The 22588-nt window shown below is 45.1% G+C and overlaps 1 protein-coding gene across 4 annotated transcripts in view; it reads left to right on the forward strand.

Moving 5' to 3' along the window:
• CCSAP (centriole, cilia and spindle associated protein) overlaps positions 1 to 22157 on the forward strand; it is a 78481-nt gene extending 56324 nt beyond the window's left edge. For all 4 annotated transcript variants that reach the window (XM_078648737.1, XM_078648739.1, XM_078648738.1 and 1 more), the window contains one exon: positions 20070 to 22157. In XM_078648737.1, the coding sequence (XP_078504863.1) occupies positions 20070 to 20249 (180 nt within the window). In that variant the 3' untranslated portion in view covers positions 20250 to 22157. The remainder of the gene's footprint in view (positions 1 to 20069) is intronic.
• The last annotated feature ends 431 nt before the right edge of the window (positions 22158 to 22588 follow it).

Genomic DNA, 22588 nt, shown 5'->3' on the forward strand with positions numbered 1-22588 from the left:
TGAATGGGTTAAATAACAAATGTAAGAGGGATGCTGTTTTATTTTAGTTTGTTGCAGCATGATCCCTCCATTATCCTTGTACAAGAGATGCATCTTGTTCAGGTGAAGGAAGGCAATAAACTCTGCTATCCCTGGGTCAAGCAGTGTTTTTTTTTTTTTTTCTTTTCTTTCTTGTGCATAATCATCCCTTGGAGGGACTGCAGTGGTGATTAGCCGTAAAGCTCAGGTTAGCTGCTTTCCCCCTGTTTCTGATAATGGGGTTTCTGGGATGTAATCAATCTTCCTTGTAGTTTCCAATGTGAGCCAAAACATGGTCTCATGTTATGACCCGTTTCATGGTAATATCATGCCTCTTAAAGAATTGTTATGGAAGTTATTTAATTTCCTTGGGATACCCATACTGGGGGTCGGGGGTGTCATTTAACTTCCTTCTCTTTTAGAGGTTTAATTCCTCTAACCCAAATAGAGTATAACATAAAAGAAATGTCAAAAGGGTTTTTAACAATCTTTGTACTAGAATGGGGATTCCAAGACTCATGGTGGGAGCTGAATCTCACAGCTATAGTCTACTTTTGCTATTCTAGGAAATATGGGTCCGCCTTCCTGATTGACCATTTTTTAGCCCCCTTGACTATTCCTGGTACATTCTCCCAATATTATGACAGGGGCCTTCTAGGATCATTCAGTTATGGGTTATGGACAAGACATTTAGTTCAGGAATCTTATGTTCGTACCTTGTCCAGACAACAAATGTTTTCTTGATTAAGGCCCATACAGTGGAAGGCTTCACTGTCTGGTAGGCATTTTCAGCCTCAATTCGGAGGTCTATGATTTCCATTTCAGCCTTCCAAAGGAAGACTAAGATGGATAAGCAGAATCGTTTGCAGAGAGTGGCTGATGAAGCCTACCGTAAAGCTATAGTTCAGCAGTCACCTAGATCCCGATGCATATGGCAGGAAAAGCGAGGAGCCCTGCTAGTTCGTACAGGGGAAGTTAATTCTCAATAGTCAGCAGAGTATGCATTCAATGGGATAATCTTCTAGAACTAGATGTCCAAAATGGGGGAACCCCCTAGTATATGGTACCCATGTACCCAGGGCGTAGGGACCACAGAGGCCTCCCAAGGGCTGTAGCATTTATTATGCCACCCATGAAAGGCCATGCAAAATGGAACTACAGGCCTGCTATTGTAGCCTGTGTAAGATGGTGCATGCACCACTTACTTTAGATATAGGATTACTATGTCTAAGGGTCACTACATTTAAAACCTATAAGTCACCCCTCTAGCAGGTCTTTACAATCCTGAAGGCAGGGTGCTTGATTCTAAGTGAGAGGGTGCCTCTGCAGGACACCCCTGCAGCCTATGGAGTCCATTCTCCCGAGTTGTTAGTACGGCAGCCATTTACGAAATATAGAGTGGCATAGTGCGACAGCGTGATGACCAACTCTAAAATGGCTCAAAGTAAACCTATTGTGTCTGGTGTCCAACATTGTGGAATCATACCCCCACACCGATAACCGGGGTGGGAGGTATGATTCCACCCCACAAACGGGCTTTGTGAGGTCCCTGGTGTTCCCGGTACCAGCCTTCTAGTCCTGGGCAGCCCAAAACGGTTGCTGCTGGCCAGAGACACATTTCTGCCCTCCTGCTGCTGAGCCATGCTCGAGCAGGGGAAGGCAGAACAATAGTTTTGCAGCGTAAATCTTTCTGGATTCACTATGCTGTGCATTATTCCGCGGTCTAGTGGTTGGGTCCGGAATCGTAGTCTTTTCTTTCTTTTTTTTTTTTTTTTCATAGCCCAGGTGGGCGTCGACTTCCCATCTTTGGTGTACATCCTGTGACGTCGGCACGCTTCCTGCTGTAGCTCCCACCTTTGGGCGCCATCTTCAGATTCTTTTTTCCGCCGTTGGGTCTGGATCGTTCCTGAAGGGGCTCCACAGTTTTGGAGAGAAGAAGACGCAGGAAAGCCGATTTCGCAAGAAAAATTCTGAGAGGACGACTAGGAACCACACAATCGAGCAGGGATAACGAAGGAGAACTTCTTAAACTTCGACGTCCAACGGAGAATGCACACACAGGGGGCCCCCTGAGCACGAGAAATGGGCAACACACCGTTTAAATTCTGCCACCACAAGTACGCACAGAAGGACCAGCACCCGGTTTGCAACCTCTGCCTACCGGTCAATCCAGAGAGCAAGGACTGCAACGCCTGCTCCGCCTTCACGCTGAAGACTCACCGGGTTAGAGAGCGTCGGAGATGAGCCAATTACAGCATGCAGGGCAAGGGCCGAGACCTGGGGCTATCTGGCGACGAGGAGGACTAGTCGCCAAAGAAGACGACGGCTACACGGTCGTAGAGACCGATAAGTAGACTTCAAAGGAGGTAGGAGAGTCGACGACACCCTAACCCCCTGAAAGACCACAGAAGGTCTGAGCAAGACCCTCGAAGAACGGAGTCGAAGTCCTCGAAAGGAGCACTGGTGCCGAAACCCTTTGACGGCCGCAGATGCATCCAGGGGCAAGCAGCACAGCGGATCCTTAGATAAGGACTCCCAGGTGGCAAAGACCGGCGAAAGCCAAGGGCGTCGTCGAACGTCCCCGAAAAGGAGCGTTCGTCTTCGAAAGACAAGGACTCGAAGGTCGCTTCGGCGTCGACCAAGGATCCGAAGCCCTTCTCAACGTCGACGTCTAAGAGATCAGCCGAACGCTTCGACGCCGAACAGGCGGTCGAAATGGAAAGGAAGAAAAGACGGCTCGAGCCAGAGAAGGATAACATCCTGCAGAGGAAAAGGGAATTCGATGAAAGAATGAGGAGCTTCGCATAGTCCTCCTCGTCGAAACAAAAAATGGTAATCGTCGAAGAGGACGACTTCGAGGCCGAACAGCCGCCGAAAAGTCCTAAGAACCTGGACCAAACAGAGGAGGAAGCCTCCTACTATGAGGAGGAGGGAGACGACTATCAACGGACGATCCTCGGCTCCATATCCTCGGGGACACGGGACCTGGAGTGGCAGAACCTTGATGCCAAAAATCCAGAAGAGGGCGTAGACTCGTTCCCTTCGAGACCTTCGCCGCCAGATGACATTGGGGCCTACAATATCGCCATAAAAAATGCGGCTGCGGCTTTTGGACTTAAGCTGGATGAGGAGAAGCCGAAGGCAGACTTCCTCTTAGAGACCCTGCTCCCCACACAAACGAGGAGCCAGTACATCCCCATGCTGGACAGTGTCATGGCCCAGGGGAAAGAGGTGTTCAAAGAACTGGCAACCTGCAGGTCAGTGATGCCGAGAACAGAAAAGAAGTACAAACACTCCTCTAAGGATCCTCCCTACATCAGAGGATCTGTAATGGCGGACTCCATCATTGCGGCGACCGCCAGAAATAGGGCAAATGTGCCAACAACAACAGGGCCACCACCAGACAGGGAGGAAGATGGAGAGAAATGCGGCAATGCACTGGCGCATGGCAAACTCGAACGCCCTGCTAAACAGGCACCAGTACCAGATTCTGGATGAAATCGGACAGCTGCTCAAGCATCTACCAGATGAGTACCAACAGAGGGCTGCACACCTTGTGGAAGAGGGGAAAAATGTGGCAAACTCTTGCCTCAAGACAGCCTTGGACGGTGCGGACACGTCCAGCAGGCTGATGATGTTGGGTATAACGGAGAGGAGACAGGCCTGGCTCAGGATCTCAGGCTTCAAACCGGAGGTGAAGAACAACATCCTAAGCACCCCGTTCAATGGGGAGACACTGTTTGGGGCGCCGATGGATGAAAAACTCACCCAGCTCAAAAAGGAGAACGAAACGGCAAGGTCCATGGGGGGCCTTACAGTTCAGAGGCACAAAAAGAGGTACTCCGTACCGGAGACCAAACGGAAAAGGGGGAAACCAGCCAGGAACGTCCCACCAGACCTTCCAGCAGTCCAACCAGGGGGGACAGCCAAACACAACAAGGACATCAAAAACAAACCTGGCACTACCAGCAAAAGGGTCAGTCCTTTCGCGGGAGGGCGAACGGACGGGGACAGAATAAAAGAGGGGGCCACCAACCCACCTCTAAGTGACTCCCCCACGCACTACGTGCCCACCCACGCAACTCCTCCCGGGGTGGAGCACGACAAAACAAACACAGGATTACACGGACAAAACACCGACCATGTAACACCAGTAGGAGGCAGGCTAAGTCACTTCTTCAAGCAATGGAAGAAGATAACAGACCAGTGGATGCTCCACATCATCCAGTTCGGATATTGCATAGAACTTGAAAGGACACCACCAAACCGGAGACCGAAGAGAAGGGCGCAGTGAGGAAAAGACCTAGAGCTACTTCAAAAGGAAGCGAAAGAACTCCTCCAAAAGGAGGCCATTGAACCAGTACCTTACAGAGAAAGGAACGGGGGGGGGGGGGGGGGGTATACTCGACATACTTCCTGGTTCCAAAGGTGGACGACACACTGAGACCCATCCTGGACCTAAGGTTCTTAAACCAGTACGTAAGAACACAAAAGTTCAAAATGACGTCCCTGCAAGAGGTCATTCCTAAGCTAAGAGATGGAGACTTCATGGTCACCATCGACCTCAGAGATGCCTACCTGCATATCCCAATGAACAGGCGGCTCAAACACCTACTGAGATTTGTCATCAACAGAGATCACTACCAGTTCACAGCCCTGGCATTCGGACTAAAATCCGCACCAAGGGCTTTTACAAATTGCCTTGAGCAGTGGCAGCGCACCTAAGGAGGGAAGGGATGCATGTATGCCCTTACCTGGACGACTGGCTAATAAATGCAAGTTCACACAGAGCATGCAAGGAACACACACAGCGTGTGACCAGTACACTGGTGGACCTGGGATTCTCCATTCACTGGGGGAAATCTTCAATGGAACCAGAGCAAGTAAAAATCTTCCTGGGGGCACAGATCGACACTATAAAGAGCAGGGTGTGGCCCAGTGACAAGTGAACACTGGCCTTCCTGAAGGAGACGCACCTCTACCAGAAGGGGCAAGCTCTGACAGTGAGGACAGCGAGCAAGATCATGGGCATGATGGCCTCCTGCATACATCTGGTCCAAAATGTATGGTTCCACATGAGACCATTCCAGGAATGGCTGCAAGAACAATGGTCACAAGCTACAGGAAGTTGGGAAGATCTAGTGGTTGTAACACACGCAGTGCAGGAGGAGATGTTGTGGTGGAACAAGGAGAACATAACACAAGGGAAGCCTTTAACACAACCGACCCCAACAGTGACCATCACCACAGACGCATCCCAGAAGGGATGGGGGGCTCACATGACCAAACTCGGGGTGCGGAGCCTGTGGACTCCAGCGGATGCGGTCAAACACATCCACTACCTGGAACTAAAGACCGTGTTCCTCGCCCTGAAGGCCTTCCAAGCGAAACTGTACGGCCAGAGAGTGTTGATCCAGACAGACAAAACAACAATGATGTTCTACATCAACAAGCAGGGAGGAACACAATCTGCACCGCTATCGAAACTAGCTCAGGAGATATGGAGATGGGCCATACCACTAAAAATAGACCTGCTAGCCATACACCTACCAGGGAAGGACAATGTAGAAGCAGATAGGCTCAGCAGGCAGACATCAGCATCCCACGAGTGGGAGCTCAATGCACAGGAAACGCAAAGGCTGTTCAGAAAGTGGGGAACACCGACAATAGACCTGTTTGCAACCCACCAGAATGCAAAATGCCAAAGCTTCGCAACCAGGGGAAGGATCCCTGGGGAATGCCCTATGGATAAACTGGTCGAAAACATTTGCCTACACTTTTCCCCCGATACCACTGATACACAGGGTACTCAACAAGTGCAGAACCAGCAGCATGACCCTGATCCTGGTAGCACCACAGTGGGCCAGGCAGACCTGGTACTCACAGATAATGGAAAAGGTGCAGGGTGCACCTCACAAGTTCGGGAAAAGGAAAGACTTACTCTCCGTGCACGGTGGAGAAGTCCTACATCCAGAGCCAGAGAGCCTCAGCTTAGCAGCGTGGCTCCTGAAGACTTAGAGTTTGCGCACTTGAAGTTACCTGAAAGCACCCTGAGGGTACTACGAGAGACAAGAAGACCTAGCACACGACGGTGCTATGCGGCAAAATGGAAGAGATTTACACTATGGTGCCACAAGAAAAAGCTACACAAGATGACAAGAGAATCAACAGTGTTAAGATATGTCACACACCTGCTGAGGGAAAACCTAAGCTCCTCCTCGCTTAGAGTACACCTAGAGGCGATAGTGGCCTTCACAAGAGGAGAAACGGGGAAGAGCCTCTTTACATCACAGATAGTGAAAAGATTCCTGGAAGGGGCGAAGAGGATCGCACCTCCAAAAAGGATGCCATCGCCGACATGGAACCTTTAATTTAGTGCTAACAGAGCTCATGAAGGCGCCTTTTGAACCGATTCATAGGGCATCACTACAAATGCTAACTATGAAAACAGCCTTCTTGGTGGCAATCACCTCGCTGCGCAGGGTGAGCGAACTACAGGCACTAACACTACAAGAACCCTACATCCAAATACACAATGATAGGGTGGTGATGAGGACTGACCCACACTTTATGCCAAAGGTGGTATCAAGGTTCCACATCAACCAAACAATACAAATACCAAGCTTCTTTCAGAAGCCAACAACAAGCGCAGAGAGGGCACTGCACACTCTGGACGCTAGAAGGGCAGTAATGCACTACATAGAAAGGACCAAGGAGCGCAGGAAAACAAAGCAGTTCTTGGTTTCCTTCGCAAACATTTACCTGGGTAAACTAGTAACAAAGGTAACCATCGCACGGTGGATCGCACGGACCATACAATTATGCCACAAACAGGCAGGCCAAGAGCTAGTAGAGCCCACTCTACTAGGAAGAAGGGAGCAACAATAGCCTTCCTGGCTAACACACCCATTCAAGACATATGCCTGGCGGCAACTTGGGCTTCAGTGCACACGTTCACTAAGCACTACTGCGTGTATATACAGATGAACAAGGAAGCACAAGTAGGACAAAAGGTGCTTCAACATGTATTCAACAACCAAAGCTCATATTCCAACCAGCCGCCACAACAATAACAAACTGCTACAAAGTCTATGCACAGCATAGTGAATCCAGAAAGATTCACGCTGCAAAACGTATAGTATCTTACCTGTCGGTGTAGTTTTACAGCTTGAAGATCTTTCTGGATTCACTAGCCAACCCACCCACCTCCGCCAGAAAGATGAGGCTGGAGAAGAAGGTGGTAATACAAGGACAATACAGAAAACAGACACCTTGAAAAAAAATATATATATATATATATATACTATGCTCCAGATAGAGGAGCATTTTAGATGGCCCTGCTGCACAAGCGACCTGGACGTTAACTGGCACACCTGCACTGTTTACAGCTGCATCTTCTACTCGGGGTACCGAGAGATCCAGAGTCCGCCTTCGAGTTCAGGAAAGCACAGGCGGCGCGAGGTACCTACCTCCACTGGACGCTGTGGCCTACGGCTGTCCCTGCCTACATTGCCAACTTGGACTCTAGGGCAGCAGCGGTACGAGGGGCTTGTGGACATTGGTGATTTTCGTTGTACAGCCCCACCACCTACCTGCTTCATCCGGACAAGTCTCCTGCCACACAACCGGCTTCCCCCACACCGCCGACCCAGAACCACTGACTCGTGGCATTCTGGGAGTTGAAGTCCGTTCATTCAAGCGGCAATCAACAGGTGTGCCCGATGAGCTTGGGGGAGGAGCGTCCATACCAGTACTTGGAGAGAGGCATTATCAGGACATTTTTCTGAGGCTCAACATGCAATGCAGGGCGCTGAAGAAGGTCTACGCCGAAATGCATTCGCCAAACATTGCTGTAATTTGCTGATTACAGCTGGTTCTTTCCCTGGAATTCCCTCTGGCCTCTATCCTTTCTTGCGTGGATGGGAGTTATTGTATGTATATATATATATAGATATAGATATAGATATATATATATATTTTTTTCACAAACCGAACAATCCAAGAAAAAAAGAATCCGAAGATGCGCCCAAAGGTGGGAGCTGTCACAGGAAGTACACCAAAGGTGGGACGTCGACGCCCACCTAGGCTACAAAAGAAAAGACTACGATTCCGGACCCAACCACTAGACCGCGGAATAATGCACAGCATAGTGAATCCAGAAAGATCTTCAAGCTGCACAACTACACACAGGTAAGAAACTATTCGGCATCCTGCCACAGGGATGTGTGACAACCTCCCAGACAGGATTTAGTGTATTAGGCCTAGGCGGGTACACTTGCCAGCGGCTGAAAATCTGCATGAGGGGCACATTTAGTGTCCCTGTGGATAGACAGTTCAAACCAGTCCTGGGAGCCGTTGGCTCCTGCTCTGGTGCAAAACTGGACAAAGGATATACGAGTAACCTCCCTACTGTCCAGACCCTCCCCTGGGAGGGCCCCCTGAATCTGTCCAACCCTTTACCATGGGTACAAAAGGGCTTACCTGCTGTAGGACCCTAGATTAGACGTGGAAAAGATTCTGAACCAGAAACCAATGAACTTCAAACTTCTGGACACGCTGGACTTCGTTTGGGCCAACTTCGTCCTTCTCTCAGTCCGAAGCATTTTCTGTGCCCGTGCACCTTAGAGGCTCCGTGCAGGACCTGTGAAGCATCAAGGACAACTGAAGATATCGCCCTTGGAGTGAAGGAGTCACTCCCCTGCAACCGCAGGCACCACATCACAAATTACCAGACTGCTGCTCCTGAGCCGTAACCTTCCTCTACTTTCTGCGTGGGTTGCCATTGTCAAGGCTTGGTGGTGCTCCAGCCGGACACCGACCCCCCCCAGTACTCTACATCCTTCGTGGGACAGCTCGTATCCAGCTCCTGGTCGTCCTCGACGTCTCCTGGTGGCTGCAGATTCTGATTGATCCAGACTGTCCACTCTGCTTTCAGGTACTCTTCAACATGAATCCACCTTTGGATTTCCACTGACACTTTTCTTCCTTCCAGCAGCAGCTCTTCTTCAAAGTCCTACATTGAGTTCGACATCGGTTTCCGATGCCACTTCAGCCCTACTATGCACCCGGCTTCCCTGGGATAGGTAACTCTGGTACTTTGGTATCCACTGGTGGGGTGGCTCGCCAACCTCTTAAGTTCCACAGGGTTTCTTCGAAGTCCTCTGGGAAGGGTCTTAATCTTTAAAACTTCAACCGTGACTCTCGTATAGAAATGTACGCATCACCCGGTAGTGTTCCCACACTGCACCCTTCCTCCGTGGGGTCCCTACTTATGCACCTTGGGTGATTCCTTGGGGGTCCCAGCGATTCTACATCCTCTAGACACTGTCTTGACTCGAGTCATGGTTCTCATACCACTATTTTAGTATATGGTTCGGTCTCCCCTGCAGCCCACTGTGTGGTAGTGTTATTTACTATTGTTCCTGTGTTACAGTAGTGTGTGCTTTGTGAGTGTCTTCGTGTAGAAGATACTGTGTCATACTTGGAATGTGTTATATTAATAAATACATATTTTTATAACTACTGTGCGGTTCTCCTTTCATTTAACCAATACTATGAGGTTGCACTCTGGTAAAACAAGCAGCTTAACATTCCTTCAAGACTAAGCCTGAAGGGTGCTCTCCACAGCTACCACTTGGATAGCTTTCTAAGGTTATCTTTGACCTCTTAAATCACCATAAGGGTTGTTTGGACTGGTACAAGGTCCCCACTTTAATTAGTGGACAGCATATACCAGGCCCACTTATCACAGTTCTTAACAGAGTAGATTCGTATTTGTGGTGCGCGACACATACTTGAAGGTGTCTTGGTGCCAACGACTGTATGCCAGGCCTTAGAAGGGGCCAAAACTGCAAAAGAGTAGTTAACTGAAAGTGAAGAGCAGGGTTTTTAATCATTTCCTAAAACGCCTTAAGTTGGACTGAGACATAAAGGTGCAGGGGCATTTGATTCGACAGCAAAGCTGTGAAATGAATAAATCTTCTGTCACCTCAAGAAGCTTTATGGATCTTGGGTACGTGCAAGATTCTGGCTGAGGCTTTAGTTTCTCTACCTGAAGTTCACTGTTCTTCCAGGCTCTTTGTTTTTCTGGTACAAGGAACTTTGGCCGCACAACTCCATCACTACCATCAATATCTGGTCAAAATGAAAGGAACGGACTGAGATCAGTGAGGGACATGTGGACGAAGAATTTGGAATATGGCATCTTGCTGTTGAGGGGGCATTTTCATATGATGATCTTGAATGCCTGGATGCTTTACTGTACGCCAGAGAGGCTTAACAAAATGTTTCATATTTCGGCTAGAACATGTCCTATGTGCAAGGACATGGGAGATTGGGGACATGTGTTCATGTCATGTGGGGCCTTCTTGGAGTTTTGGTCCAAGATCTTCCACTATATCTCAAAGGTAGGACGTTTGGTCAAACCCCTTCCCAGTGCTATTCTGTTCAGCCTCACCAACCCATCACAGTTCGGGAAGCAATGTGCTCAATTTATGTATATCTCCACCTCAGTGGCGCGCGTTCCATTATTACTAGCCATTGGTAGTCCCCTGTGAAGCGTGTGTGTGTGTGTGTGTGTGTGTGTGTGTGTATATGTATATGTATACATTGAAGCTCTGTGGTCCCCTCAATTATATATATCGGTATTGTTTGGACTTCCATTTGGTTTTACGTGTTACTGGGACATAAACGACTACAGACAGGGGTTTTTTATGTCGTATTTTTGACTTTTTCCCCCTACTATTATCTGGAGATACATTGGGGGCACTGTTGCTTGGATATATTCATGTTGAATTCGTTCGAGCCCTTTAATACATGAAAATAGCAGAAGGACTCCACAGGCGGGATAAAGGCAATACCTGCACCGCGCATCGCGGGAGACCTTCTTGTTCCTTTTGCACTCCGGATCTCTGGGCATCTCGACTTAAGGAGAACCACGAGGCTGAACTGTCCTTTGCTGCCTGCTGTTTTGCGCCTGCCTGTACTGTCACCTCTCGCGTTTACCGCTTCGCGGGAAACGCTCGCAGCTGGTGTGATGTGGACCGTGAGGGGGCTTTGAACAACAAACCCATAATCCACCTGGGCCCGAAGCCGCCTCCCCGTCACGCCCCCCACAGGGGGGATAAAGGCAATACCTGCACCGCGTATCGCGGTCGGCGCCGGGAGAAGCCCGGGACAAGGGCGGGACAGTCTAAGACAGTCCAAGACTGGCCAGGACTGGACTGGTCCAGAACCCCTGCAAAATTTGTAATTGTGAGCTATTCTGATATCCGCGGCGCCTATACTGACTGTCCTGGGCAAAGTGCGAATACAACGACATTGGTAAGGGGTATTAGTTTGATACACATAAAATCTGGTTGTCATCAGCTTTGCATATGTCTAAACAAAAGACCCTCATCGCTCCCGCCAACACCATGGATAATTATTTAGTGCAGGTGGTGGCAAAAATAAATAACGAGCGGAGGTCTTCTTTGGGACTTAGTATCTCCCCAACATCTTCCCAAAGGGAGAACTTAGGCATGAATGTGATGGATTCTGACACAATAAATGACATAGAATTATCTACCCAGTAAAATATTGATAGTCTACTGCTAAATGCTTCTACAGTTCCAAATCCAGACACTAATGTAGACCCAACACTAGGGGATGACATAGAGGTCTTCCAAAATGATCTAGAGCTAGTCGAGGATTGTATATCTCCACCGGTGCCTGTTCCTGCCCCAAGAGTAGCGAGAGGGGACACTAAGATTCCCCCTAAAAGAGAAGGGCTGCGGTCCAATAGGAAAAGACCGGCAACCCCCCGACTAAGAGTGTCGGAGTAGGAAAAGTGGGAGAAGAAAATGGCAGTATAGGTTGGGACGGTGCCATTATAAAAAAGCTCATGGGCATGTTGGATACTAAACTAAATCGGATAATTAAACCGCTGCTGTCTAAAATCGACCACCTCACTGATAAAGTTGGTAAATTGGAATCCCTCTTAAAAATTACTAACGACAATGTGGGGGAAATACCGAGTTTGGTATTAGATAAAATTGACGAAAAGCAATCCATGGTAAAACTACCAGAGGGAAATGTAGACGTTTTAGCTCCCATCCAGTTAACTAGATAAAATCTTGGCACGCAACCAAATAACCCTGTAGCCGTTGGCTCCCCATCTATTTCAGGGAACATTACAGATCCAGAACACAATACAGAAATAGGTCCTGTGGAACTAATCGTTGAAGCTTCACCCCTGATTCTTGTTCTTGCCAACGTCCCTCCCCTGAATACAGGCCAGATCGAGCTACCTGACTCCTTGTTAAAGAAAGCACTGCAATGGCTGGGCAATAATATGCACATTTCTCCCTGGGGCAAACAAAAGTTTTTAGAGGACCTGGTATCAGCAAGACGAGTAAAGTGGATAGGGAATAAACCTAAGAAATTTGCGGGGGACTGTGTGGTACTGAACCTCAAGGGCCCAGAAGTCTTACCGGAAATTCTGCTTAATCTATTGCCCCCCCCCAACGCAGAACTGCAGAATTAGTACCACTCACGCTGGACGACTTCTATAGCAGAAGAGGACTAGTGGCAAAGCCAAGTGTATTAAGGACCAAGTGGTCAGTAGTGGGTGGTAGAAGGGCTAGGGATGGTCCAATCTGTGATTGGGGGTTGAACCTGGAAAATAGATTTTCAGCCCTATCTAACTTAAATGAATGCGATTGACTCAGAGTGTAAACATTTGTTACCCAAACCACAGAGATTGCAAACCAATGAAAGGGCAGATAATATTGTATGCACACAATCCAATGCACAGACAATAGGATATAGGGAATCCCAAGTCGCACATTCTGGAGAGGCAGATAAAGACCCATATGGAAAAAATAGGGAAACGGCAGAGAATGAAGAAATATGGGAAGGTGGAAAAATAATAAATGTTGACCCTGTTAAAAATGACGTGGAGATGGGCCACCCAGGGCTACACTCTGGAGAACCCCCGTTGACCCTTATCTCATGGAACAGAATGGGTTGATTTTATTGACCAACATGACATTATCATGTTACAAGAGACTTGGTCGATAAACCCAGTTTTCCGCCAGGGGTACCTAAATTTTTACATCCCAGCAACCAGAAATCGCTTAGGACGCCCCTCCGGAGGCTTAACAATTTGGATCCGCCAGTCGCTGAATTGTTCAATAACGCAAAGATCTTTACCGTCTAATGATATTTTAGCACTTAACATTAGATGGCACAGCGGCCAAGAACTTGCTCTGTTTAATGTTTATGCTAGGGGGGTTGGTGGTGGTAAATCCTCAGAAGTGGTAACCATTCTAGAACAGGACGTGGAACTGTTAACTCTTCGACCGCACATTATTGTGGGTGGGGATTTCAATTCCACCTTCGAACCCATGGGTGAAGAGGATAGGATTCTGTCCGAGGAGGAGGACATGAAGTGGGGAATACCTCAGTTGGAGGTCCCTGCCATTAAAAGATGGAGCACCGTGGCAATTCAGCTAAAGAGTCTCTGCCTAGCAAGTGGCCTGAGAGCGGTAAATGGGCGCACGCCCTCTGATTTAAAAGGGAATAATACATTTGACAATGGCCGTGCATCTAGCAGAATTGATTATCTTTTGGTAGATGTAAGGGCCTGGAGCAAAGTGATAGACATGGTTGTAAAAGTAAGATTGGAAAGTGATCATAATCCCTTGTGCTTGACTTTTCACTCTTACAATAAGCTAACAGAACATGTCAACAAAAATGAGCGGGTGACGCAAGATGTTGTGTGTTCAAACAACCAGCGCCACTTGAAATGGAGAATGTTGATAGAAGATGAAGCAAAAATAGAGGACCTCAAAAAAATAGAGGACCTCAAAAAAGTTGTTACAGAGGAAATAAATAACATCAAGCCCCATTGTGGGAATCCAAACTTTCAGAACTACATGATGGAGGCCCATAAAAACCTCTTCTGTAAACTTCAAACCTTCTTCATTAAAACTGTAGACCCAAGCAGAGTCCAAAAAGAAAAAACAAGGCAGGGTTGGTATGACAAGAGCTGTAGACTGGCACGACATAATCTAAGCACTGAACTAAGAACGGGCAATGCCACAGCAGTTAGGAAGGCGAGAGATAGTTATAGATTGACCCAAAAACAAGCCAGGAAACGTTGGGATGAAGAACGCTGGTGCGAGCTGAAACAGGCTTGCGCAGCCAAGGATTCCAAGTTATTCTGGGCTACAGTAAAATGAGATAGGGGAGGAATAGCTGCACAACCACAAAACCATGTTGCAAAAAATTTATGGATCGAGTTTTTCCAACCGCAGTATGCCTGTAACCCACTGCATAGTGCTGATCCCCCCCCCCCCCTCCAACTGTCTTTTTCAAACACCAAATATTTAATGAAAAAGATGTTGGTTTGGCTTTGGATTGTGTAGCAGGGGGAAAAAGCACCGGGCATGGATGGAATCCCGGCAGATGTTTTCTTATCTGACCGGAATTCATGGTGCACTTATTTCACATGGCTGGCTAACGCAGTGGCGATGGGAGGGGATGTGCCCGCTTCATGGAAGGGAGCGGAAATTATCCCTATATTTAAAAAAGGTGACAAAACTCAGGCTAAAAACTACAGACCCATCAGTCTCATTGACACAGCTCAAAAACTCATGGGGCGCTTAGTCCAGAATAAACTGCAACAATGGATCGACGAAAAAAATATATTGTCACCATATCAAGCAGGGTTCCGCCCCTTGACCAGCAGTGTTGACCAAGTTTTCTACTTCATAGCCATTTATTGGAGAAACGTCACATTAAAAAAGGGCACATTGTATGCGGTCTTTGTGGATTTAAAAGCTGCCTTTGACCTGGTCCCAAGAGAAAAACTGTGGCAGACTATGGCTGATGTAGGCCTAAGCCAAGAACTCCTCACTCTGCTTGTGCGTCTCCATGAAAATAATTTTGCCAAAATTAGGTGGGGCAAACAGGGAGAAGTGACTGAGCCCTTTCCGGTGGAGCGAGGGGTGAGGCAAGGGTGTGTCCTGGCGCCAACATTATTTTCGATTTATATAAATGGCATTGTTGATTATTTGAAGAAATTCCCAAGTGACGCCCCAACCATAGCAGGCTCACATGTCCCCATCCTAATGTTTGCGGACGATACTCTTTTACTTTCACGTACACCGAGTGGTCTTCAAAAAGTGGTTGATGCCTTTGGTGAATATTGTGATAGTCGGGGCCTTGAACTGAATACCACCAAGACCAAATTTATGTGCCTCAACCACCAGTCCACGTTTAAAGGTGTGATAACGTACAAGGGCACTCCACTTGAGAAAGTTGATGCTTTTTCCTATCTAGGAATTATTTTACAGGGCGATATGAAATGGAAATCGCATATCAACACGGCAATACTAAAGTTTAGTCAGCTTGCAGGCGTAGTCGCCCTCAAACATAGAACCTCGCTGACAAAACCTATAAATTGTGCCCTTGAAATTTATAAAATGAAAGTATTGAGCGCCTGTTTATATGGTTCTGAACTCTGGGGGTTTTCAAATCTAGGAGACCTGGGGCGGGCAGAAAATAGATTTTTGCGAGGGCTCGTAATGGCCCCCCAAAGCACACCCACAATCCCATTAAAGTTGGACCTCGGTAGGAATAATATTGAGGACATAGCCCGGCTCCGGCCACTGTTGTATTGGAGGCGCCTGATGGTGACCCCAGAGCTAAGTCACTATGTCAATGCCTTGTCAGATGTCGTTAAGTGTGATCGTTTCCATTGTATTGTATGGCTAAAAGAATTGCGGGGCCTACTTGCAAAGTTAAAACTGGATCATTTATGGGGTAACACAGACGTAACTTGCTTTCCTTCGAAAACAAAACTGAAAGAAATGTATTGGGAGATGGTGTATTCATCAATGTATTGTAAAAGATCTGTATCCAACCTGTCATCTCGCTTTTTGGACATTAAAATGTTCCCATTGTGCGAACCATACTGGGACATAATTGAACGCCCGTATGACCGGAAATTATACTTCCAATTCCGTGTTGGAACACTCCCAGTGAATGCCTTTAAGAAACATTGGTCCCCGACGTGGGATGAACGTTGTTATCACTGCAAAGACCAAATAGAGCACATTTCCCATCTATTGTTTTGTTGCCCCTTATATGTAAGCCCACGGCGTAAATGGTTACAACCAGTTTGTTTAAACATTGGAACTCGCAGCCAATCGATAGCACTCAGAATATTAGAATCTGACTGCTCCACACCATTCGTGATTGCTGTAGCAAAATTTCTTGCTTCGGCCTGGGTAATTCGCACTCGTACATTACTGTTAAATGCAACATAATGAAGTATGGTTGCCATGTTAAATGTTCCCCTATTGAATTTTTTTATTTTTTTATTTTTATTTTCTTTTCCTGTTATTTTAATCTTTTTTAATAACTGAAATGAACTAAGCACAAATTTTATTTGCGTAAAGTATTCGACTGTCATCTGTTTAATATGTATTTTAAAAAAGTATTTTTAGCTTTAGTATTTATTGTATAGGGTTAGGATGGATGCTTTTATGACAAATGTCGAATAAAGCTTTAAATTGAATTGATATATATATATATATATTTATATATATATATATCAGAGATTGGAAGATCAGAGAACAAATTCTTAAGGGAACTTGCATCTGTCCCTATTAATACACCACTTAAGCCTTTGTTCTGTGATATGGGTAGACGTACATTCAATGACGTGGCGAGACTTCGCCCTCTCTTGTACTGGGCAAGACTAAGATGTAGCCCAGAACTCCAGGATTACGCGACTGGCCTAGCTGAACTGATTGTTCTGGATACCAACAAAAGGATCAAATGGATCAGGGAATTGAGAGGTCTGCTGACCGAATTGGGATTGGCCGAATCTTTGGCAACTCAGTTGCCCCCACCCAAGAACGAGCTAAAAAAGATCTACTGGAATTGGGTCTCCCTTCAGTCCCTAATTAATATCAGACAAGGTAGACTAACTGAGGAATTTCTTCAGCATATGTCAGCTTGCTCTCTGGAACCCTATCTGGATTTAATTAGGAAACCCAGAGATAGGGCATTATATATGCAGTTTAAATTTGGGTCCTTTACGGTAAACGTGACCAGGGCAAAATGGGACCCCATAAGTTCTGTCCCATCCAATTGTCCTTGCTGTGATGCTGAGCAGGAAACTATATCCCATCTATATTGTTTGTCTGCCCAGCATACAGACAGGCCAGGCTCCGATGGCTTAAGCCAATATGTACACAAATGGGCACTAGAAGTTACCTAGAGGCTTTACTTATTTTGAAAACAGATTCCTCTAGGCCCTTGATTGTTTGTGGTGTCGCCAAGTTTTTGGGTTGCGCATGGATTATCCGTACCAAAGCAATAAATAAGGAAGTTGGGCAAAACTAGCCATTGAGGCCCCAGAGTGCATACTTAGACACAGGAATGCTCTCATTAAATGTTAAACAAAACTATTGTTGTAAATTGCCATCGTGGAGACATTTGTATTAGCAAAGTCTTAATTCTGGAGTAGTGCTGTCCCGGATGTACTGTCTATATTGTTATTTTTATCCCTGTCATTTATCGGTAGCAAGGTTTTTATCTTTCTATCTTTTTTTTGTAATATTCTCTTAAATCTTAATATTAGGATGAATTGATAATGTTATTGTGAATTGCTTTTATGATACTTGCTATCGAATAAAGCTTATTTGAATATATATATCATTTTTTTATTTACAGAGCCACCTTTTTCTTAATTTTTGTATATTGGAGCACCTTCACATATGCAAATTCAGCATTTCTGTTGTAAAAAAGCTCTTTTGTTTGATTACATAGGATAAACTTTTGCTCCATGTACAATAAGAATCTAACCTGCAAATAGGGTACAAATAACACCGGACCAGCCTTTTAGTTCACTAATCGTATTGTCATCAGGTTGGGGGCAGGAATGTTTCTCAGTTCATGTTGGAAAACTCACTTTTAATAAATGAATTACTAAAGCCTTGTTTGATACGGGCAATCCTTTACAAACCGCATATTTTCCATTGAAATGGCTATAAACGTTCCCATTAACATGCAGTTTTCCTGATAAACCAGTACAGCATATAAAACCATCTTTGGAAATTGGGTTTCAGCAGGAATGTTTATCATTTACTCATCCCCTGTATGATATTTTTTCAATCTGTTATACTTTTTTCAATCACACAATTACGAAAAGTGCTTTCATAACAATTATAATATATTTTGAAATGTTTGAACAGTGTATTTTCAAACTATTTAAATGTGTTTATAAATCCCGAAATGCTACAACCTTCATTTTACACTCTTTTGTACAGTTGTCAGACAATTCACTTTACAATATCCTCTAACTTTGCTGCTAATTTTATCATGGAGGTTGTGCTTTTCTTTTCTTTCTGTGACTTCAAATGGTAAAACATAAGCTGACATTTGACCTGTCTGTGAACGCAGAGCAAATATGACTAGATCAATACAAGACTTAAAGGCCTCTTTATTGCTCATGGACTTTTTAAGTGAACAGAACCCATGTTCTTTATTAGCTCACCAGAACAGGCAAGTAGGCTCTAAAAATAGTTTACCCTGAAAAAATCTGACTTGCCATACCAAGTCGGCAGCTAGATTTCTTGAGGCCTTTGGTACCATGCTCGAATGAATATTATACAACGTCATAAAAAGATATAGGGGCATTTTTTAGGGGAAGGCGGTAGAGCAAATTTACTATAGATTTTATCTTGCCACTTTAGCCGTCCAGTTTGGAAGTTAAGTGTATTCAGTATAAAATTTACATTGTTACTCAAAGCATGTTTTCTATTTCCAGATCAGTTCTGGACGGAAGAGTTTCTCGATCTGCCTCTTGCACTGTCACTTATATTGCCAATTATTCTTAATTTAGTCCTTTTCTGAGCCTAAGCCCTACTGCTATGACATAGCTAAATGTACTGTACTTGCACTATCACTTTATTATGTTGTCTAACCCTGGATCTGGTTGTGGTTTTGAGTGTTCGAAAAAGGGGGGGTCAAGTTAATTAATTAATTAATTAATTGTGGGTTTATATAGCGCTAGAATCAACTCCCGGAGGAGTATCTCCGCGCTTCGACCGCTGGGGAACCCGTCCTGGCTCACCCTGAGAGATGGTCCCTAAATGGGTATCTCTAAGGTGCGACCAAGCATCCCCGGCGGTCTGGGGGGCCGTTGTGAAGATGAGGCAAGCTAATGCCCAGAGTTGCCGAGTGTGGTCCCTGACTGGAGTAGGCACCGAGGCGAGAATTATCGAGCCCGCTGACCCTGGTCCACGACCCTGCCGCGTCGGGAATCGAACCCTGGTCCCGGGCCATCCTCTGCTTACGGGTCTGCCGCCTCTAACCAGTGAGCCACACCACTCCAGGGTACAGTCTCATATTGTCACTTTGTTTCATGCAGGATATATCATCGTATTGTGTTGCCACAGCCACGTTAATCATTGCTGGAAATTGTATGTGAGGATATTGATCGTGTTTAGACTTCGTATCAAATAAGTGCAGTGAATGATTTTTCTTTTTGAGATCTGTAGGAGTCAGTGGAGAAGGGGTAATTGTACTGTTTCAAAAGCACTATATAAATAAAAATGTAAAAATAAAATGTTCCAATGACTGGAAATTGGTAGTCCCTTATGTTATCAAATGTAGCTTTCAGGCATTGTCTTAATGCTTGGGGGAAATGTTTATCAAGTATTGGGCTCTCAGTTCTTTACCTATATATATATATATATATATATATATCTTAGAACTAGATAATGCCTACTGTGTTCTGCTACACGCACTGTATCCCAAATAACAGTGAACCTGGCTTACCCTCTTAATTGAGACAAGATGAGGGATCAGCGTAGCAGTCTATTGCTATTAATGCGTAGATCAGAAACGTGAGTAGTATTCTTTCAAACAAGTAGAGCGGAACTGGTTGTGTCACGAGGCCCCCACAAAACAAAATTGAGGCCTCCCTCTTTTAATTTAAGTACACTGCCTTACTTGTTTTTGTGCTTATAAAATATTTTTTTTATTCTTGGTAGATTCATGATTCCGCTTTAAGGGCGAAAAACAGAAGGCAGAAAGAAAAAAGGAAGCAGCTGCTTCAGAAGCAGCGTTCGCAAACTGCAGATGCGGAAAGAAACCTAATGAGAAAAACTTCCCAACCTGAAAATCCCTGGTTGACAGAATACATGAGATGCTACTCGGCTCGGACTCGCTGAAAGATGATGTCAAGTCGCATGATGCAGGAAAAAGAATCGCAAAATCAAGATTCTTTTATCAGTTTTGCCAGTAAATGTGTGATATTTATGTGAGAAGAGTGTACCTGTGTTGGTGTATTGTGGACCACACACTTGAGAACTTGTTTGATAGTGGCTTTTAGATTTTTCCATTTATACGAAAACAGTGATTCACTTGTTTCCATGTATAAAGAATGTAATGTGACTTTTTTTATTTAACAGCTTTCAGTAAGGTATGTTATCTGGGTTTGCACAAACCAGTCCATTGTTGGCTGGTTTTCTTTCTCTTCAATTATTTGAATGAAGTCAGTAAGAAAGTGACTTTCGCAGTTTTTCTCGAATATGCAATAGGGAAACTGATGTCACAGTTCCAAATGTACTTTCAGAGTTCCATTTTTCAGACAATCGATCCCTGGGAGCGTTTTGTTTTACAATTTTTATAATTCTTGATGTGCACCACTAGTTATTGTGGTTGATTTGTTTATAATGAGGTGAGTGTGGTTTGAAATGTGAAGTAAATAATATTTTTAAATAAGGAGTATTGGTAGTAAATTTTGATCTGTTTGTATTTGGATAGTTAATACCTGTTATTTTGTGCTCTCATAATTACCTCCAATTCTTCTTAATCCTAATGGTGCACTTTGAATCCACAACAACTTGGTTGCCTCAAAGAACCCATTTTTTTTAACTTGATGCTTAAGGATTCCTGGTGCTCCCAAATCCGGATTGAGAAACTAGCTCCAGAATCTGACCGGGGTGCCTTCACTCATGAACCACAGGTCATTTACTGATTTTGATTAATCATGCACCCTACACCAAACTTTTATTCTGTTGCTAGACGGGAAGCTTTTAGGTCTCGCCTAAAAAAGAGGTACTAGCCTCTTTTGGACCATACCAAAGACTTGCATTGTTTCCCATTGGTTGGGTTTAGTGTCACACTCATTTGTTTGCTGGATTTCCTTCCTTTTCTTGTTTGTCCCACCCCTGGTTCATAGCCTCTTTATCACGTTTTTTACTGGCTTACTTGTGTCCTTCCACAACTCAAATTCAGGGAGGTACTTTTTGTTTTATTTTTCATGCAGTACTGCACAAGTGCATGGGTTTTCTTGTTTCCTTTCTGTGATGCCCCCCTCCCTCCCAAATAAGCACCCCATGCTCTGTGTTGGTCCCCCTTCTCCCAGCTTGTCTGTAAAAGCACAGCACAAATATTTCTAAGCCTATAACTAAATAGCAGACTTTGCCAATGCTTGGCACCTTAGGTCATCGGGCCTCTGTTAGAATTGTCATGGTGTACTGCTAATGGGTTAAGCATGTATTTTTTGCTCAGGCCCTCTGACTCTGGTAGGGCTGTAGTAGGATCCTGCTCTCTACTTAAATGAGTACACCTGCAAAACACTTTTTGTAATCTTCGTTTGCTGTACCAGTACCACTTTTGGTTTTTGGTCCGAGCAGAAAATAGTAGTTAAAACATCAATCAGGCAGTTGTTGGCCACTAACATAGACTCGTGACCTAATATGGGTAGCTCAAGGAACACCGTTAATAAGGCCATTGTTGGCAGCTTTCTTACATTAGGAGCATGCACAGGAACGCATTACACAAAATGCAGTCTTAAACATGTTGGCTGTGATTTTGTTTTTTGATCAGTTTTAAAAGTTTTATGATGATACCTCGGTGCCTCCAAAAAAAAGGTTTGGGAAAGGAGGGTGGGGACTAGACAGTAATTTGAACTGTCATTCTCCATTGGGTCCTCAGTGTGTGGCCTTTTTGGAACCGATACAAAACTGTTTTGTGAGCGCATAACCAATATTAGTTATTTGCTGATGGTGTGGTTGTGAAATTAACTTGCATCAAATTAAAGAGCAGGAATACAGTTGTCTCATAGTGCTAAAGGCTGGTTCAAGAGACTTTTGTTAATGCAAGGCATTTAATGTATACCATTTATTTTCAGCAGGCAGGTGGGGAATTAAATTATCCATGATGGTTTTCATTTAGCTAATGGTTGCTTTTCTATTTTCGACTCCTCAAAGTAATGGAAGGTATTCTTGAATTAATCAGTCACTGGCATTCACTTCGGTTCATTGTTTTTCAATAGCTATAGGCTGAAACCGGGATGGGGTTGCTTGTTTTATTGTCTTCACGGAACCTGGCCAGGCAGTTCAGATTGGACTGTTTCTATTGGACAGGAACAAAGCTGAATTTGCATATGTGTGGTCTCTGTGTACTGTGGCACTGTGGGAAAGAAAATGATGGACTGGAATGCGGTGCTGAATAATTCTCAGTAACTCAAGAGTTGTACACATCGCCTTTTTTTTCTCCCAAT

The sequence above is a fragment of the Lissotriton helveticus genome, chromosome 6, assembly GCF_964261635.1.
Source record: "Lissotriton helveticus chromosome 6, aLisHel1.1, whole genome shotgun sequence".
Classification (NCBI taxonomy): domain Eukaryota; kingdom Metazoa; phylum Chordata; class Amphibia; order Caudata; family Salamandridae; genus Lissotriton; species Lissotriton helveticus.